This window comes from Myotis yumanensis, unplaced genomic scaffold, assembly GCF_028538775.1.
Source record: "Myotis yumanensis isolate MYYU_CA2020_CCGP unplaced genomic scaffold, mMyoYum1.0.hap1 SCAF_2, whole genome shotgun sequence".
NCBI classification, from domain to species: Eukaryota; Metazoa; Chordata; class Mammalia; order Chiroptera; family Vespertilionidae; genus Myotis; species Myotis yumanensis.
In genome coordinates this window covers 113,308,724-113,330,311 of record NW_027223753.1, presented here as the reverse complement: position 1 = coordinate 113,330,311, position 21,588 = coordinate 113,308,724, and the positions used below count along the sequence as shown (strand labels likewise).

Below are 21,588 nucleotides of genomic sequence, written 5' to 3'. Positions count from 1 at the left end.
AAAACTAGTAATTTAATTAAGACTTCATAGATTTTACAACTTAAAGTAAGTTTGGAGTATTTAAAAAAAGTAATTTTTACCTTAGAAAATCTCCTAACTTAAATTTAAAGGAACCAAGTCCTTTGATCTGAAGTGTAGATTAAGAACTGAGGGAATACAGTATCTAATACACATTACAGTAACTTAACTTTTCCCATTTAAAAAAATGTTGTTATTTAATAACTATAAAAGCTATTACTTATTGTGTGTTTATGTGCCAAACATTGAATTCAATGTTTTATCCTCACACCCAACCTTAGGTTAAATGAAATTATTCAAATGACCAAATTCCAAAGCTCTGCTATCCTAGTAAACTAATGTTCTATTTCTCATGCCTGTGTTTTATTATTTAAAAGGAGGGGGAGGGGAATGAGGTGGCATCAGCTTGACAATTCAAGTTTTTCTTTTCATAAGCAGAAATATTTTTTTGTTAATTATAAGAATTTTTCTAAAAAGCAATTCAGAAAATGAAATTCCCCCAATAGTGTTACATTTCTTTAAAAATGTATAATTTTTCTCTTTTTACAACAAAGGCTCATGTACATAGTATAGTTATTCTTTTGTAATGTGCTTTTGTTCACTAACATTTTCCCATGTCCATGCAGATGTATCAAGATAATTTATCCTTTTGAAGCTGTGTAGCACTGTACTGTAAGGTTATACCATACTTACAACAGGGTACCAAAATGTCCAGTTGTTGGAATGATTTTGACGGCCGTTTAAACTTTTTGGGGAATTACCCAACTGCTTTAGTTAGTTACCTTGTATAAAATTCTAAGGTGTGTTTATCTGACCTAAATTACCATACCTTTATAGCACTGTATATAAAAATAAGGCTAATGTAGGTAATATTTCAGTACAACAAATAAAGTTCTTAAAGTGGAAAACGTGTTTATTAACATTCAAACTCCCTTCATACAAGGCTATATAAAAATTCGTAGCATTTTGATTATATATGTCTATATTTTCTACATAGTTACAGTGATGTATAGTATAATTTAGCTTTTCATAAATTGTTTACATTCATTATTCTGTTAAACATAAGCAATTATTTTCAAATCCAATACTTGAACAATTTCCTCTATACATAGTTTAGCAAGGCTAATCAGCATAGATGCTCTTTATTGAGAGGTATATGATCTGCATGTTAACAGTTGCTGAAGTTTGGTATTTTTGTACAGCATTTCCTTTTTGCTTCGATCACAACATAAAACCCTTAAGGATATGAAATTCAGTAAGTTAAGTCCAGTGACATATTACTTTAGCTGATGAATCCAATTCATACGTAACACTATAGTATTTAAGAACCTTAAAACTTGAAATCTGCACCAGTATAGACTGTTCCTTTCAGGATAAGACTACTTGGGAATAGAAAGGAAAAAGACAGCTTTGAGTTTTGGTGCCAATGGGAGGAAAAATGCTAAATTGCCTCGTTGCCTCTCCCTCATGATGGCAATTTGGGGTAATACCAGAACAAACATTCCAATTCAACAACTCTAGGTAGCTTTATGGAGATGGGAGCTGGCTTAGCTAATACTAGGTGGCCACAGCACTGACTTGTGTGCAAAGCACAAAATTTTCATACTGTGATCTAGATCTTAATTGCAAGCTGTACTGAATTTTTTTTTTTTAATGTTTTGGCTATATTTCATTCCAAAATAAGAGTTGATTTGATGCTTGAGTTACAGTACCAGTCTATTGTTACTTGTTAGTAAAATGAAGTACACTCCTGCAGATAAATACTAGATTTTAAAAAAAACAACAACTTTCAGTAAGATTAAACTGTAGAAATCTAAAAAATAAGTTATTTCTACAGAAATCTGTGAAGGGAGCAAAAAATCAAATTATATACCTAAATAAACATTTAAAGGGAAATAACCCAATTATCTTCTGATTGGGTTAAACAGTATTTGCTATGTTGTAATCCTGTTCATTAGACTGCAGCTGGACCACAACACTATGTTCATTAATTTCGTTTTCTGCATCACTACTGTCAGTATCTTCATTGTCATCTTCCTCATAGTCTGAAGATTCTGTCATGTTTTGATGTGAGCGGGATTCCGAGAGAGCCCCAAATGACTGGGTGCTGACAGAAGCCAAAGGTCTGAGTAAAGGGGTATGTTCTGACACCTCGTTTTCTTCTTGACTGCTGTCTGTGTCAGAGTCTGAATCACCTTCAGAAGAAACGACTTTTTGCTTGCAGACTGGACAGGTTTTTTTGGTTTTAGTTAGCCAAGGGTCTACACACTTGCAATGATAAGCTGTTGAAGTAAAATACACATCTTTAGGAAGTACACTGTGGTTGCGAACATTTTTAATATTTTACCATGTTTATTAATCTTACTCTGATCTATATGTGCATCATGTAGGGACAAAAGTTTGTAAATTTTTATAATGCGATATTACTAGTTAGTACAGGGCCTGGTTTATGGTGTGCTAATAACTATTTTCTGTCTTCTAAATACTGAACCTAAATATAAATTTACTATGTCAATTCAAAGCAATATGTAATTTTTCATACCATGAGAACAGGGAAGGATTCTGAGCTTATCTCCATCTTCATATTCATCCAAACAGATGGCACATACATCATATTCATCTCCTATGACAGAAAACAGTAAATAACACTGATTAAAAGATGTAGAGAAGTATTCTTAACTTTTCGAATTAGGTTTTCCTCAGTTATTTTAAATGCCTTTTGATTTATCTGTCTTTAAGTGATACCTTTGGTTTTCTGTCAAGGACCTGCTTCAACTTCAGGAAACTGAAGTTTTAATGTAAATAAATAACATTTTACCTAAAATAAGAAATTAAAAGATATTATTTGTTTACCTTGATTACCTCTTTTACGTTTTATAAAAATAATAATTTCATTAGTGTTTTATATAACTATGCAGTTGCTAGTTCTGAAATATTTTATGCCACAGACAACATTTTGCCCTTTTTTTAAAGTAAAAATGGAAACATGTTAGAACATAATTAAAAATGTATAGTAGTGAATAAAAACACATTTGAAATGAGACACACATTGAGCTTCAAATCTCTGTTCCAACATTTGCCAGTTCTGTGTTGCCTAGTAAGTTACTTAGCCTTTGACATCCAGTTCTTTTATCTGAGCAAAGATTCCATCTACTATGTAGGATTGTGAGAATGAAATGAGATAATGCAATCAAAGGCATTCACTAAATGGTGTTTATCATTATCGATCACAGCCCTTTTAAATTTCTTATTGTTGAACTTACCACCTTTAAATCATGAACGTTTATTAATTCACTAAAGGCCCGGTGCACAAAATTTGTGCACGGGTAGGGTCCCAAGGCCTGGCTGGTGATTAGGGCCCATCTGTGGGGCGACTGGCTGGGTGATGGGGGGGGGGGGGCACCCTCCTTGGCCAGCCTGGTGTTGCCTGCTTGCCAGCCCCGCCCCCCGATGCCACTACTAGTCGCCTCCCTGTGCTGGGCAACTGGTGGGACGATCCGGGGGGCCCCCACTGGCACCCGCCTTGGCTGGCTTGGGGCCTGCAGGCTTCGGGGAGCTCCTGCATTGAGCGTTTGCCCCCTGGTGGTCAGTGTGCATCATAGCGACTGGTCGTTCTGCCAGTCATTCCGCTGTTCGGTCGATTTGCATATTAGGCTTTTATTATATAGGATAGCTCTTTCTGGAATTTAAGTATAGTTGTAAGTTTTTAAGAAACTGGCAGTGCCCTAGCCGGTTTGGCTCAGTGGATAGGGCGTCAGCCTGCGGACTAAAAGGTCCCAGGTTCGATTCCGGTCAAGGGCATGTACCTTGGTTGCGGGCTCATCCCCAGGAGGGGGTGTGCAGGAGGCAGCTGATTGATGTTTCTCTCTCATCGATGTTTCTAACTCACTATCCCTCTCCCTTCCTCTGTAAAAAATCAATAAAATATATTAAAAAAAAAAAAAGAAACTGGCAGTCTTACATCATATGGCACATACAGTCTTGAGTCAATAGTGGCTTTTGTGTAGTGGCAGTGACCATTGTGACTGCTTTTAACTCAGTGTTTTCTATTAAATGAATATGTTAGGTAAAAACTTACAAAACATTCAGGGAACACTTACAACAGTTAAATTCAGTGCCCACCTCACACACGTTAGAAAGAAAGCCTGTGTCTGGACAGCAGGGCTGGATGAACATGACACACAATCCCACTGACATCCTTCAGTCATTTAAAATGACACATTCAGGAGGACTCATAGACAATTTCAATGAAAATTACTAATTTTTGTTCAGTATCAGATACATCCGATAACAAATACAAGGTTCTTCTGTGTTAGAACCTTGTGTGTGGCATTTGGTGAAACTGATTATACCCATCTCAAACTATTAAAAAATTAAAGGACTCCAATGTTTCTATATCTAATTATACAGTTGATCCATTTACATTTTTAATACATTAAACAATCCAGTCATGACTGATTTCGCATACAAATTAAGCTTTTAGACATAACTTTTGATAATGTCCATTAAAAACAGACAGCTGATACAACTGAACAGGAACAGACTGATCCAAAGGTCTAAGCCTTGCATTATTAAGGTACGGAGGTTAGCCTGCATTATCCAGGTGGGCCCAGTATAATTACAGGGTCCTTAAAAGTGCAAGAGGGAAGCAGAAAAGGTCAGAATCAGGGAAATGTAACTATGGATGAATGGTTGGGAAGATGCAGTGTTGCTGGCTTTGAAGATGGAGGGGAGGGGGGTCACAAAACAGAATATGATGGCCTCTACAAGCTGGAAAAGGCAAGGAAATTGATTCTCCCATAGAGCCCCAGAAAAAAAAAATGTAGCAGCCATGCTAACACCTTGAATTTAGCCCAGTGAGATCTGTGTCGCACTTCTACCGACAATAAACCTGTGCTGTTTTAAGCCACTAAGTTTGTGGTAATTTGTTACCACAGCAATAGGAAAGGAATACAGGAATACAACATTTGGGTTAGTCTTAAATGTATGGAATTGAGGCTTCAGAGACACTGAATCCTTGGAATTATTCCAAGTGATGGGTTTATATTGATCTCCCTTACTTTCAAGCCACAGCACTATTTTAAAGATGACGGGTCAAGATTCAAAGGTGTCATTTTTGGTCATGGACCAAAGTAAAGCCTAGTGCTCTGGAGATAATTAACTCCGATGACCTTGGACTGGTGATGAAGTGGTGAAATACAAGTTAGAATGCCTGGGTTCCCATCCTGATCACGTTATGTATTACCTATGTATTGTGCAAGACGCTTACCATCTATATGTTCAGCAGTCTCAAAGAAAAACATTTTAACATATCTATGTTTTAGGACTGTTGTGGATTAAAAGTGATAATGCAAGTAGAGTACTTTACATAGTGTTTGGTGCATATACAGCCTCTTAACCAATCTCTACCTGATGAAACTGGCCCAGTGGACATGCTGGCATATGACCTGATACACTGAAGGCTGTGGCTAGGAGGCTGCTCTCTAATAACCCCAGCAGATGAACTGTATGCTTCTGTCCCATCAGATGAACTATATGCTTACAAGGAATGAGCGGCAACGGCCATTGAACCCTGAACCCGTTTGTGGTACTTAGGGTAGTTATGTGATTTAATTAAATATTCAGTAGCCCTTGAACTGTGATTATAAATACTTCCGGTTTTATTTGAAAAATAGGTTAATTGTATTAAGAATACTTTTAATACAGCCAAAATTTGATTAAATGAGGTATAGGTGAGAAATCTAAAAAAAAATTGGACAAGCATATATTAATAAAAAGCAAGAAGGAAAGCAGAATCCAGTATCTTTCCCATTTTAAAATACCTGAAACTGAAAATAGTGGAAAATGCATCATGTACCATGACAGCTTTGAAATCCAGTCAGCAGATTCATATTCAAGGCCACGGCCCAACATCACCCAACTGTTGAATGGATTTATATTTATTTTTAATGTAAAGATAAATTGAAGGCATTTATTTTTTTACGATTTACAACTTTAGCAGATCTTTAAAAAAAATAACCAATTCACTGGTTCTGGTAGCATAAAATTAAAGGGCTATAACAAGTGCTAATAAATGTTAGTTTTGTTACCATCAGCACCATTCTTGAAAGTTTTGTTCCTTAGTATGAACCAGTGGTTCTCAACTGGGAATGATTTTGCCCTCCCAGGGACATTTGGTGACTTTTGCTTTTCAAAAGTGGAAGCTGGTACTGCTGACATCTAGTAGGTCAGTGATGCTGCTAAACATCCTACAATGATCTGGACAGCCCCTTCAACAAAGCATTATCCCATCTAAAATGTCAATAGTGCTGAAGTTGGGAAAGCTGATATGAAACACATCCCGGCTTTATCAAACAAAGACTTGACCAATTAATAGTGACTGGATGGTTCAGAAGTTGTGGGAGGAGTGAGATTCATGTTTGTTATTTCTATCTGGAATGTTTTTGGCATTGTTATTTGAATAATGTTTCAGAAAAATGTGTCTCTTCAGTCTGGAAATGTTATAATATGCAGGTGTACAGAACTTTGATTTCCTCCTTGCAGCCGATTTCTCCTTAGTTTTTCCATGAAACCTTGGGTCATAGGTACAGTAAAGGCCTGACCCATCAGAACAGGAATCACACAAAGACTTACAGCAGCCGTTGCAGTGGCATGACTGATTCCCAGGCTCAGGAATAACCTGATGCCTCTCCCCTTAGACCTACATTCAGTCTGTCACCATGCCCTACAAACTTGTCTCTATAAAACACTGCTGAATCCCTCCTCCCTGTCTCCTCAATTACTGTGGTCCAATTGCCTGGATTACTATAAGAGCCTCTCTAATCCCCCTTCTATTCCTGCCCCATGCAGTTTTTCTCCATGATTTTTAAAAAACAGCAAACATATGTCAATCCCATCAGAATGATCTCCCATTTCACTTAGAATAAAATCTGAGCTCTTTATGGATATACTTCTTATAGCTGTCAATGACCTGACCCTGCTTTCCCCTCCCATGTCATCTCACACTGGTCTGCTTCTTTCAGTCTATTGTGAGAATTAGGTGGGGACCTGCATTTAGCCACGTTATAACAAAAATATTTGGACATAAAATTAGGTATAGAAAGAGGAATCACCATTTCTACAGATGACTCAAAAATGAGCTAGTTCAAAACAGTCTAGCCAGTGCAAACAAATTGATGCAGAGCTTAATCAATTTTATAACAAACTAGTCCAGGCCATAAGTCAACCAGGATAGGTTTCCTCAAAATAAAAGACAGTGAATGTTCAGAGCTAAACAGGTTTCATGAGAAATAATGGCTTAAAATATATACATTTTAAATAATCTGCCCAGGAAAGATGTAGCAATGGATTCATGAGCTTCAAAGCAAAAACTACTGTCCTTGCAGAGAAAGTGCCTGGCCACTTATTCCCAGCTTTGCCAGTAAAACAAAAATCCCATGATGGCAGCTCTTTCTAGAAAAATAAGCAAATTTTATTTGCTGTTCTCTCCTCCATACCAGTTCCAAAGAAATCTGAGCAAAAGACAACATAATGAAATATTTTTAAATCCAAATTTGCATTAGGATTGAGCAAAGGAACTAATATTTACTAGGTGTACCAGTTAATAATGTGGATTTTTTTCAATAGATGGAGTTACACATATGTTGATATATAGGCGATTTGATATGTATGCTACTTTGTTGTATTGACAGCAAGCTTCAGAATTTCATGTCAGATTTGCTGAAGGTGTTAATACCAGATACTTTTACGCTTAAAAATGTCGAATTTCGTGCCAAAAAAGCATTTGTGGGAAGTTTTAATTCATTATTTTATTTTGAAGAAAAAGTTATTGTATACTTCAGGAAGCTTATGGTGAACATGCTCCATCTCAAGATAATTGTGAACGCTGGTTTAAATGCTTTAAAAGTGATGATTTCGATGTGAAAGACAAAGAACGTCCAGGTCAACTGAAAAAGTTTGAAGACCAACAATTACAAGCATTTCTGGATGAAGATGCATGTCAAACTCAAAACCAACTTGCAGAAAGATTAAACATTGCCTAGCAAACAATTTCTGATCATTTACAAGCAATGGGAAAGACTTTAAAGGAAGGAAAATGGGTGCCACGTCAAGTGAACAAAAGACAAGTGGAAAACCGAAAAGTCATCAGTAAAATGTTGCTTCAACGAGCATAAAAGAAAGTCTTTTTTGCATCGAATTGTGACTGGCAATGAAAAGTGGATTTATTTTGAGAATCCCAAACGCACAAAATCATGGGTTGATCCAAGTCAACCATCAACATCGACTGCAAGCCCAAATCAGCTTCCGAAAGAAGACAATACTCTGCGTTTGGTGGGATCAGGAAGGTGTGGTGTATTATGAGCTTCTAAAACCAGGTGAAAGCGTTAATACTGATCACTACCGACAACAAATAATCAATTTGAACCACGCTTTGGTCGTGAAACGACCAGAATGGGCCAGAAGACACAGCAAAGTAATTTTGCTTCATGATAACGCACCATCACACACTTCAAAACCAGTTAAAGACACATTAAAAGATCTTGCCTGGGAAGTATTAACCCACCCGCTGTATTCACCAGACCTTGCTCCTTCAGACTGCCACTTGTTCTGATAGATGGCACACGCACTTTCTGAGCAGCACTTCAAAATGTACAAAGTGGAAAATTGGGTTTCTGAATGGTTTGCCTCAAAACAAGAAAAGTTCTATTTGGGACAGCGTCCACAAATTACCTGAAAGATGGGGAAATGTGTAGCTAGCGATGGACATTACTTTGAATAAAGCACTTTTGATGTTTCTCTTGAAATTATCATGTTTTCTTTGATTACAAAATCCGCCATTATTAACCGCGGTGCACCTAGTACTTTTAAGGCTAGATTAAGAGCAGTTAATGTAGTTATAAAAACTAATATGTAAAGCATGCCTTAATAGATAAAGAAATAAAAATTTATAAAATTTAAATATTGCTTCGTTTTTATGTCATCTGCTATAAAATGCTATATTGCTTTTTTCAGTCTCTGAAATAGAATCTTCCTCCTATGCATACTATCTTGGGAAACCTTAAATGTTTACACTATAAAAGAAAAATCCCTACTACCTTAATATTACAAATATGAAACCCGTTTTTTAAAAAATCATTTTTATCTTAGGGATCTGTCTCCTCATGCTGATGTGGTAGGGATATAGCTCCCATAAGGATTTTTCATCTGTTATGAAACATGGTGTGTGGTAACCAGTTCCTTATGGTTACAGACTTGGAGAAATGCATTAACTGCATAACACAGGAAACTCAGGAAATCACAATTTCAATTGAAGAGCAATTTTGAGGAGAACAATGACTAATAAATTTATAAGGAAGCTTCAGAAGCACCAAAACAACAAAAGACTATTAATATTTTATATGTGCTAGACATGGCTCAGTCAGTACTTAAGTCATTGAAGTATTAATCAGCGCAGACATTTCCAGAAGAGCTGCAAAGATTAAGATCAGTAAGATAATTAGGAATATTTAGGATAATCATGTCCCCAAAGTATGGTAAATGTGTCAGATTGCTGACTAACCTTTGTAGATACACTACTCTATGGTAGGACCTCAAGATAGTGATTTCTTTGGTTTGATTACAGGCTATGCCTATAGAAGAGTTCCAAAGCCAAATTCTTTTTTGGTTCATTGACAAATACAGAGTGTCCCCCCAAAATGTATACAAACACTTTAAATAATTATAAAAGTAGTGTTTATTAAAATACATTTCATTTTTAAAATTGAGCTAGTAGTTATTCAAGCGTATATACATTTTTTGGGGATACCCTGTATTTCCAAGACGTTAAAGATTCTCCTAACAATAACATTTCCATTACATTCTAAGCCTATAAGAATTCTTTTAAGCCCTGGCTGGGTGACTCAGTAGGTTGGAACATAGTCCTGTACATCAAAAGGTTGCAGGTTCAATGGCAGGTCAGGGCACATGTCCTCAGGGTGCATATGGGAGGCAACCAATTGATATCTGTCTCTACCCCTTTCCTTCCTCCCTCCCTCCCTCCCTCCCTTCCTCCCCCTTTCCCTCCTGCCCCCTTCATCTCTCTATAATCAATAAAAACATACCTTCGGGTGAGGATTACAAAAAAAAAAAAATTCTTTTATTAAGACTACCAAGGTTTGGTGCTATAACTTACTGGAGTGATGAGTACCCACAGAAGTGTTCTATATTCCCTTCATATTTTCAAGTATCTAATAGTTGAATATACAACTATACGAAAATTGCAACAATTACATTGGGATTTTTTTCTTTCTATTAACCTATGCATACTTTGTCAAAACCATTACAGTATACTAGAACAAGCATAACAAATATACCTTCCTTTTACTTTAATATTACCTCATCATAACCAAAACATTCTAAAACAAAAATATAACTAGCTTCAACTTACTGTTATTGGAAAGAGATTGCAAGTGTAATATAAGTTTACATATTTTTAAGCTGCTTCATGATTGTGGCAATCCTCTTTTTTCATCATAAAATAAATGTTTAATGACTGAATTTGATGACACTAATATAATATTTAAGGGGTTTTGTTTTTGTAATAATAATTGCTACCATTTGCTGAGCTGTTGCTGTGTGTCAGACACTGTTACAAGCATTTTTCATATGTTAATTTACATCTCCCACCACCTTATGAAGCAGATATTGTTAGCCCTATCTACACGTCAAGGGATGTATATACAGAGGTGCCACTTATTAGAAATTAAAATGTTTCCAATTCATAAGCCAGAACACTCTTGATCTTCAGATTGTCCACACAAGGAAAGGGAATGAAGATGATTTTTTATTCCTATCTCCCATGGTTTCACATTTTTATAAACCTATCAGGGTGCTATAAATTAGCAGCTATATTCTACAACTTTAACTGTCAAACATTTCTTACACATTCTGATGATGAAATGATAGTGCATGCAAAGTAGGGAAACAAATGACTCCACTGAAGGAAAGAGCATTATGTTGGCAACTTTTGGGTGGTGGTGGTAATTCATTAATTGAGAATAAGAATAAAAATGATTGCCTTAGAGACCATAAATAAATCTATATAACAAACTTAAAATCCAAGCCTAAACATTGACATTAGGATTGGCCGAATTCCATTTTGGGTAATTTTTTTTTTCTTAAAAAAACTAACTTTTCCCTGTATTCTAAACAGCTATTTTATATTAGTCTTTATTGGTTTTAATTTGGATGCATTATGCAGATAGACTACCCAAGAACTTACTGAATAGAGAACTAAACAGATTAAATTATTTGTCATTATCTTGAAAAATCAAAGTTAAAGGAATTTTTAAGTGGTAAATACTATCAGACCTCAAGTACTTAAAAAGCGTTTTTTTGTACTAAGTCCTAAAGGTTTCATGTTTTTTTCATTATTCCTTTCCAGGCCACTAGAATATTGGTGTTACACTTTTCCACAGCCCACTTCAACAACTCAGATTTATATGCATCCTTACTACTTGTGTGTTCTAATGTAGTAATTATTTTTCTTTTCCTTCATGTAAATGTGTTTAAACAAAAACTTTGAGCAGCCTCAGGTACACTTGGGGTTTAAAGTGGAGGAGGCATTAGGCCTACATTACTTTGGCATAAAGCAGAATTTCTTCTAGATGACTACATTGGGCTGTCATTACAACTCTCAATGTAGCAAAGGTGACTATAAAAAAATCATATATATGTCTGTGTGTGTATATATATGTGTGTATATATATATATATACACACATATATATACAGACATATATACTTTTAAAAAACAATCATAATACTATTATCATATGTAACAAAAGAACACTAATTTCATAATACCATCCAATACCAAGGCATAGTCAAATTTCCTCAATTGTCTCAAACCTGTATTTTTAAAGATAAATTTTCCTCTATTGTCTCAAACCTGTCTTTTTACAGATGATTTATTCAAACTAGTATCCAAACACGGCATCAGATGTTTGTAATGTTTGGGTGATGACTTGTAAATCTCTCTTAATCTAACAAGTCTTGCCCCCTTTGTATACTTGTGAAAGAAACTGGATGACTTGTCCTGTAAAAGTATTTACATTTTGGATGTGGTGATTGCACACATGATTGTTTTTTAAGATGGCTACAGCATTACATTAATCATTCCATATTCAGACCAAAACTTCTCCTGGCTCAATAGTACCTTTATGCAAATTAGGGAAAAAGCAATACTTCCTCAAGGCACTTTATTGCTATCTGCCAAAAAATAATTATCACAAATACAAAACCTCTGATGAAGAAGAACAAATGCTAACTTCCCAGAGCTATTCAATGTACAACGTGTGATTGTATGTTGCTGCCTGAACTCAGAATTCTTGGTAAGATAACTTCCCACAAGTAAGAAAAAGTAGGTGGGATTCCTTCTTGGTAAACTGGATTACTTCAATCCTTAAACTGAAAAGGCATAAAGAACATCAGTTTTCAACACTGTCATTATCCTCAGACAGTGCTAAGCCTAACAGGCATTTCATACTGTAAGACTGTGTAGCCACAAGCACCTTGACTAAGAAAAAAAAAAGTGTAACATTTAGGCAAAGGAATAACTTTAAAAAAATTAAAATGGTCTCCAATTCTATGTTCATGTGCAAACCATTTTGATTTTATCCTTTCTATAATTATGATAAAAAGTATGACTTTTTCAGACAATACAACTATCAAAATGTGTTTAATCTGCCACTTTTAAGAGGAAATCCATCCATTAATGATTGGTTCTAAATTTCTCATATTTTGGCTTACAATGGAATAATCATACGTATGCTGAGAATAAAGTTTTATACTGTTGAATCATTTGTGAAAATTAAAAACTATCTACTGTCAATGGATACAAAGGAAGATATTTTAGCAAAGGTTTGAACTCTGACAGCTGATTGGTAAGTTTAAGTAATATTTTTAGGACTAACTGAATTTAAATGGTTTGTGATTTAACTACAATTTAGAGCAATGAGCAATTATCTGCGTTCCTACTAAGTGCAACGCTAAGTATGAATGTTTCTTGGAGACTAAAAATAATGTAGTTATTCAAAGAAAAATATCTTTAAGATGCAGACTAATAATAACTTTTCATATGTGAGGCCTATCTCATTTTATGTAATAGGAATTCGCATAAAGATACAGGTTTCCTTTGATATATATTCACTATTTCATCCCCAATGTTTAGGTAGAACAGTATGTCTAGAACACCATAAGTTCCCAATATCTATTTACTGAATGCATGAACAGATGTTTAAATCTGAAATTTACTGTGTAAGTTAACGTATTATTACTTAAGACAGTATTTTTTAAATATATTTTTAAAGCAGTCTGTATAAATCACTAACATTAATGAATAATTTTGTTGGTGCTAAAATACTAAATGAAGATCTTAGACAAGGCAGGTGGATGTGATCGGACATAAAACTTTCTAAGGATTCTGGATTGACACAGCAATTTGTAAAGTAACAGGAATTCTCATATACCTCTTATGGGATGGTAAACTGGTATAAACACTTTGGAGATCAACTTAGCACAGTGCAGTACATTTGATGATATACATACTCTATGACTTAGTAGTTTCACTCCTAGGTAACAAATGATCTAGAGAAACACACACATATAACCAAGGTGGTATGAAGAAGTAATAGTAGAAGGGTGGGGGAAAAGGCAGAGACTTCAGTCCTGTACTCACAAGGAAAAAGCTGAACAAACTGAAAATAGATCTATTGAAGGACTGAGTTCTCAGAGAAAACCACTGCCCCCAAATTGGACTAATTGGTTGATATAATCACAATTTACTGGAGCAAGAGCCCAGGAGCAAAAACCTCTGCAGGACCCAGCCCCAGGGTAGAAAACCATAAACTGTACCTGATAAATTGCTGGAGGCTCAGGTGGACAAGTTTGAGAATTAAAAACTCTATGGGATCCCTTGCTGGTATGGGCCTTTGCCTAAACATCCAAGAATCTCAGGTTCAATTCCCGGTCAAGGGCATGTACCTGGGTTGCAGGTTCCATCCCTGCCCCAGTCAAGATGTGTGCAGAAGGCAACCAACCATTGTGTCTCTCACATGGATGCTTTCTCTCTCTCTCTCCCCCCCCCCCCTCTCTCTCTCTCCCTCCCTCCCTCCCTCCCTCCCTCCCTCCCCCCCCCTCCCTCCCTCCCTCTCTTTCACTTTCTAAAGAAAAAAAATCAATGGAAAAAAATGTCCTCAGGTGAGGATTAACAGCAAAAACTCTACATGAGGTTTTCTGGGACAGCATACAAAGAGCTTAGAAAGTGGCATTCTGTCTTAAGGAGTAAAAAGATTACAAACTTAAAGATCAACAGTTCTTCCTAGATCCATCAGAGAAGTGAAACTTACCTGCAAACTACTGCCCTAAAAATTGGATGTACAGATAGGAAGAGAAGATCACAACTTATCAGAGCAGAAACCCCCTGAGTAGAAACTTGCATGGAACCCAGTACCAGAGTAGGAGAACCTGAATAGTAGTGATGAATTGCCAGTTGTTTAGTTTGTACAAGTCTGAGAGTTTAAAGTTCCAGGGGAGCCTGAACATTTTTGTGAGTTTATCTTGTAGAGCTCTATCAGGTTCTTACAGTGAATATTGGAGAAAAATAAATCCCTTTGAGCCCGGCCAGTGTTGTTCGGTGGTTAAGCCCCGACCTATGAACCAGGAGGTCATAGTTTGATTCCCGGTCAGGACACATGCCTGGGCTGTGGCCTCACTTCCAGTAGGGGACATGAAGGAGGCAGCTGGCCAGCTGGCCAGTGATTCTAACTCATCATGATGTTTCTGTTTCCCTCTCCCTTCCTCTCTGAAGTCAATTTAAAAAAATATTTTTAAAAATCCCCTTGAGCTTCTGGCGGGGTAGGGGGTGGGGGAAGGGGGGAGGGGGGGCAAAGGGAAAGTAGCCATTTTGAAATATACCAGAAAATTCCGTTCTTAACAATCCTGCCCTCAAGAGAAGCTATCTAACCAGATAACCTACCAGGTTTTTGTTTTTAAACAGAGTCTAACTGACACAGGAGAAGGGAAATACTCAACTCTAGCCTTTTGTGTGGGAGAAGGGAAATACTTTTGCAGCCATCAGGTCCCAACAAAGGCTGGGGAAAAACAGAGGCACTGGTGAAGTTCACAGCTCAAAGCCACAGGCTGACAAAAACACTGAGACATAATCATAGGACTATGGACTCTTCCCATCCTCAACACCTTTACGTCACACCACCAACGACCTATTTACTAGAGTTCCTATCACTCAATTAAAAGGCAAAAGAACCAATCTGAAGAGACAGAGCAAGCATCACAACTAAACTCAGATATGGCAGGGATGTAGGAATTATCAGACCATTCATTTAAAACAACTGTGATTAATATGCTAAGGCACCTGATAGATAAAGCAGACAGCATGCAAGAACAAATGGATCATGTAGGCAGATAGATGGAAATCCTAAGAAGTAAAAAGAAACCCTTAGAAGTAAAACAACAACAACAACAAAAACACATAACAGAATGAAGAATGCCTTTGATGGGTTCAGTAGACTGGACACTGCTGAAGAAAGAGTCTGAGCTTGAGGATATATCATTAGAAACCAACAAAATGGAAAAGAAAAAGACTAGAAAACAAATCAGAGAACTGTAGGACAACTTAAAAAAAAAAAGGTGTGGCATATGCATAATAGAATGCCAGAATGAGAAGAAAGGAGCAGCAAGCAACATTTGAAGCAAGGATGATTGAGAATTTCTTCATGTTAATGAAAGACATTAAACAAGAAATCCAGGAAGATCATACAACACAAAAGATAAATGCCAAAAAAACACTACACTAGGCATATCATATTCAAACTGCAAAATAATCAAATGATCTTGAAGAGCCAGAGTTTTTAAAAATCTTACCTATATAGGACAGATAATTACCTCCAATTCTCCTCAGAAATCATTCAAACAAGAGAGTGAAAGGAAATATATAAAGTGTTAGGGGTGACAACCACCAACCTAGAATTCTGTACCCTGCAAAAGTGTCCTTCAAAAGTGAAGAAGAATGATAAAAGATGGCGGCAGAGTAGGTGGATGCTACCCTCACCTCCTCCCAGGACCAAGCAAAGATTTACAGAAAAAGCCACATTGAGACTGGTAGGAAGGATGGATACAGAAAGGGGGCTGGCCCTGTTCCCATGAGCAACACCTGAGATTCAGGAGGGATATCTCAGTTGCAAAACACTGAGGAGTATGAGTTCTCAATCCCAAACTGGGCTCCCCAACCCAGAGAACCAGAGCTGGGAAGAGGCACACACATAACATCTGATTATGAAAATCTGTGGGGATTCTTTCTGCCACAGAGAAGGAACAATGCACAAAATCTCATTCTTAGCCATTCACCCTGGGCTCTGACAGAGGGAGGGTGAAGCAGACTAGAGTCAAGTGAGGAGACACTGGGGTTTGTGGCTCTGGGGGGGAGCACTGAAGGGAAAGCTTCCAGGATTCCTGTGCTGAGTCACTCTGCCAGACTGCAGATGCCACCTTTCTTGGGTGGAGCATGCCTCTCCATATAGTATCAACATCGGGAATGCAATAATCCCTAACTCCTGACTCTTTGTTGTCCCACTCCGTGGAGCCCTGATGAAAAGTTGTAGCTGCCTGGATTAGGATGTAGAGGTCTGGGCAGACTCAGGAAGTGTCAGCGACATTACAGTACACTAGGCATATCGTATTGTATGGCTTTGGGGCAGGGTTATTCCTCTCATGTTCCCAGGGACCTCCCTGGAGTTTTTAGCAAATGGGAGATTTACTGTCCCCAATCTCCAGGCTCCTGGCAGCCCTATCCAACTCCTGGTGGCTCTGCTCTCTGAGGTCTGGGCAGAATCCGGGACAAACTGAGTTGTGTGGTTCTGGGGCCAGGGCCACATCCCACAACTTTCCCCAAGCCTGATTATAGAAACAAACAAAAGGGTAGCTAAAATGGGGAGACAAAGAAACATGGCCCAAATGAAGGAACAGGAGAAATCTTTGAAAAAGATCTCCCCCTCATGGGAGATCCACTAGCCCCATCATCTTAACTCCTGGTGGCTGCATCCTGCTGAAATCAATACCTGACAGAATCTGAGACAGACTGAGTTATGTGGCTCTAGGACAGGAGTCATTTTTCTCTCATAAGCCCAAATGATGGAAGAGCCCTCCCTTCACATGACCAAATCTTGGTCTGTTTAGACCTGATAAACTCAGGCAGGTGGAGGTGGATCTTGGGGTGTCTTGGGGCTTCTGCTGACCTTTCCCTGGGCCCAGTGCTGGTAAAAGCCAGCCTCAGTGCACAGCTTGATTTTTCCATGAAGACCCAGGTCTAGAAGAGACGGCCACAAAATGTGGATCACTTTGTAGCTCCAAACAGGTTGCTAGGGCCAGTAACAGACAGTGTCTGATATTGGCAAGCCCTAGAATCCCTACCAAGAGGCCCAAGACCAAAAACACAGAGTGGCCACCTTCAGACAACATGAGAGCAGGATCCAATTAGCTTCACTAGTAGCATATACACAGGGAGATCTGGGCAGGTACCAGACCCTTGAGACAAATCTGTTTCATGTGGTTAGCACCTGCACAAAGGCTCATACATTGTGTTTGGGGTTGATCCTCACAGTCAGCCTGCCTGAGAGTCGACCCCATGCATGAATAGGCTCGATTACAACAGGAGGGCCCACATAACCCACATCAGTGACATTCATGGAGCACCCAGCTCAGGTGATCAAGGAGACTGCACCACTGGGTCCCATGGGATACCTACTACAGAAGGCCACCATACCAAGACTGGTAGTCATAGCAGATCTACCTAATATATACAAACAAACACAAAAGGAGAGCCAAAATGGGGAAACAAAGAAACATGCCCAAATGAAGGAACAGGAGAAATCTTTCAAAAAAAATATCTGAATGAAATGGAGGCAGGCAATTTATCAGATACTCTAAACTTCAAAACAATGGTTATAAGGATGCTCAAGGAACTTAGAACTACAACAGCACGAAAAGCACACAGAAGCCATAAAAAGAACCAGTCAGAAATGAAGAATACATAATCTGAAATGAAGAACACACTAGAAGGAATAAATAGTAGGTTTGATGAAGCAGAAGATAGAGTCAATGTGGAAGACAAGACAACAGAAAACAAAATCAGAGCAGTAAAATGAAAAAAGAATTTTACAAAAATGATAATTTAAGGGACCTTTGAGACAAGATGAAGAGTAACAATATACGCATCATAGGGGTACCAGAAGGAAAAGAGAGAAAGCAAAGGATCAAGGACATATTTAAGAAATAATGACTGAAAACTCCCCTAACCTGGTAAAAGAAAAAGACACACATGTCCAGGAAGCGCAGAGAGTCCCAAACAAGATGAACCCAAAGAGGCCCAATCCAAGACACATCCTAATTAATATGGCAAAGGTTAAAGACAGAGAGCATCTTAAAAACAGCAAGAGAAAGACAGGTAGCTACTTACAAAGGAGCTCCCATTAGACTGTCTGCTGATTTGCCAACAGAAACATTTCAGTCCAGAAAGGATGAACATGAAATACTCAAAATCATGAAAAGCAAGAACCTACAACCAAGACTACTTTACCCAGCAAGGCTATCATCTAAAATTGAAGGAGAAATAGAGCTTCTCAGACAAGAAAAAGCTAAATGACTTTGTTACCATCAAACGAGTATTATAAGAAATGTTAAAGGGTCTTTTTTAAGAAGAAGAAAAAATAAACAGAGAAACATAGTTAAAAGGATAAAATCTCAATAAATACACACCAATCAACAATCACTTTAAAAGTAAATGGCTAAAATGCTCCAATCAAAGGACATAGGGTAGCTGAATGGATAAGAAAAGAAGTATATACTGGGTGTCCCCCAAAAATGTATACACACTTTGTAGATTTATTACATTTTATTTTAAAATGAAATGTATTTTAATAAACACTGCCCTTATAATTATTCAAAGTGTATGTGCATTTTTGGGACACCCTGTATATGCTGTATAAAAGGACCCACCCCAGAACAAAAGGTACACACTGACTAAAAGTAAAGGGATGGAAAAAATATTTCATGAAAATCGAAAGGAACAAAGAGCTGGGGTAGCAATACTTATTTCTGACAAAATAGACTTTAAAACAAAGTCTACAGTAAGAGACAAAGAAGTACACTACACAATGATAAAGGTGCTCCCATTATTCCATCAGGAGGATGTAACCCTTGTAAACATTGATGCACACAATATAAGAGCATCTAAATAAAAAGCAAATCTTGTACATAAAGGGAGATAGACAGTAATACAGTCATAGTAGGGGATTTTAGCACCCCATAGACAGTGGATAGATATTCTAGACTGAAAATCAACAAGGAGATTGTGGCCTTAAATGACAAACTAAATGAGATGAATTTAATTAACAACTTCAGAGCATCAGAATGTACATTTCAAGTGCACATGGACCACATTCTAGGACACAAACAAATCTCAATAAATTTAAGAAGACTGAGATCACATGAAGCATTTTCTCTGACCACAATGGTATGAAACCAGAAATCAATCACAAGAAAAAAACTGAAAAAAACACAAAGTCATGGAGGATAAACAAAAGCTTACTAAACAGTGACTGGTTTAACAATGAGGTCAAGGAAGAAATCAAAAGACATCTTGAGACAAAAATGAGAAAAAAACAACCCAAAAATCTATGGGACACAGTGAAAGCAGCACTAAGGAAAATTCATAGGATTACAGGCCAACCTCAAGAAACAAGAAAAATCTCAAATAAGCTAAATTTATACTTACAGGAACTGAAAAAAGAACAACAAGGCCCAAACTTATTTAAAAAAGGAAATAATAAAGATCAGAGCAGAATAAAGATTATATATATATATCTACACTAATAAAAGAGAAACATGGTAATTAGCGCACGGCTGCTACCCTTTTCATTGGCTAATCAGGGCGATATGCAAATTAACTGCCAACTAAGATGGCGGTTAACCGCCAACAAAGATGGCGGTTAATTTGCATATGTAGGCACAATGCAGGGAGGCGAAAGGGAAAGCAGGAAGAAGCCCCCTGCCACTGACAGTGATCGGAAACCCAGGGGGGAGCTAAGAGCCGGGGGGCAGGGCAAAGGCAGCCCTGGGGGTCGCCTTTGCCCTGCCCTCCAGCCATGATCAGAGAATCGGGCGCCTTTGCCGCCCTGGCCAGTGATAGCGGGAAGTAGGGGTGGAGCCAGCGATGAGCTGGGCACGGGCGAAGCTGGCAGTCCCGGGAGCTAGGGGTCCCTTGCCTGGGCCTAAAGCAGAGCCCGCGATCGGGGCGCCGCTGCCACTGCAGGTCCCTGCTGCCCGGGCCAGACGCCTCGGCCAGAGGCGTTAGGCCTGGGCAGGGGCGGAGCCTGCAACCGCGGGGAGCTGGGGGTCCCCTGCCCAGGCCTAATGCCTCTGAGGCAGAGCGGGAGATCACGGGGAGCTGGGGTTCCCCTGCCCAGGCCTAATGCCTTCGCCAGAGGCGTTAGGCCTGGGCAGGGGTGGAGCCTGCAACTGCAGGGAGCTGGGGGTCCCCTGCCCAGGCCTGACACCTCTGCCGGAGGCCTCAGGCCTGGGCAAGGGGCCGATCCGGTCATCGGCAATCGGAGGGTGATGAGGGTCAACTCCTCTGGCCGAGGCATCAGGCCTGGGCAGGGGGCGGAGCCAGCAATCGGAGGGGGCTGGGGGTCCCCTGCCCAGGCCTGATGCCTGGGCCAGAGGCATCAGGCCTGGGTGGGGGGCGGAGCCAGTGATTGGGGGGATATGAGGGTCCCCTTGCCCAGGCCTGAAGCCTGGGTCAGAGGCGTCAGGCTTGGGCGGGGGGTGGAGCAAGCGATCAGAGGGAGATGGGGGTCCCTTGCCCAGGCATGATTCCTGGGCCAGAGGCATCAGGCCTGGGCGGGGGTCAGAGCCAGTGATCGGGGGGAGGTGGGGGTCCCCTGTCCAAGCCTGACACCTCTGGCGGAGGCGTCAGGCCTGGGAAAGGGGCCGATCAGGCGATCGGAGGGTGATGGGGGTCAACGCCTGAGGGCTCCCAGTATGTGAGAGGGGGCAGGCTGGGCTGAGGGACATTCCCCCCCCCCCCCCAGTGCACGAATTTCATGCACCGGGCCCCTAGTGTGTGTGTGTGTGTGTGTGTGTGTGTGTGTGTGTGTGTGTATATATATATATATATATATATATATATATATATATATATATATATATATATTACAAAAGCTCTATAAAACCAAGAGCTAGTTCTTTGAGAAGATAAACAAAATTGACAAACCTTTAATCAGACTCATCAAGAAAAAAGACAGGACCCAAATAAATAAAAACAGAAATGAAAGAGATAAAGTAACAACTAACACCAAAGAAATACAAAGGATTGTAAGAACATAATGTGAACAACTATATGCCAACAAGTTGGATAATCTGGACTAAAGGGATAAATTCCTAGAAACATACAATCTTCCAAAACTGAATCAAGAAGAATCAGAAACCTGAATAGACCTATAACAACTAATGAAAC

At 38.8% G+C, this 21,588-nt stretch overlaps 1 protein-coding gene across 2 annotated transcripts in view; it reads right to left on the bottom strand.

Moving 5' to 3' along the window:
- Positions 1 to 905: 905 nt before the first annotated feature.
- The window catches only part of RNF13 (ring finger protein 13), a 171,237-nt gene continuing 150,554 nt past the window's right edge, over positions 906 to 21,588 (bottom strand). For both annotated transcript variants that reach the window (XM_070405956.1, XM_070405957.1), the window contains 2 exons: positions 2,561 to 2,641; positions 906 to 2,300 (listed from right to left, as the gene is read on the bottom strand). In XM_070405956.1, the coding sequence (XP_070262057.1) occupies positions 1,939 to 2,300; positions 2,561 to 2,641 (443 nt within the window). In that variant the 3' untranslated portion in view covers positions 906 to 1,938. The remainder of the gene's footprint in view (positions 2,301 to 2,560; positions 2,642 to 21,588) is intronic.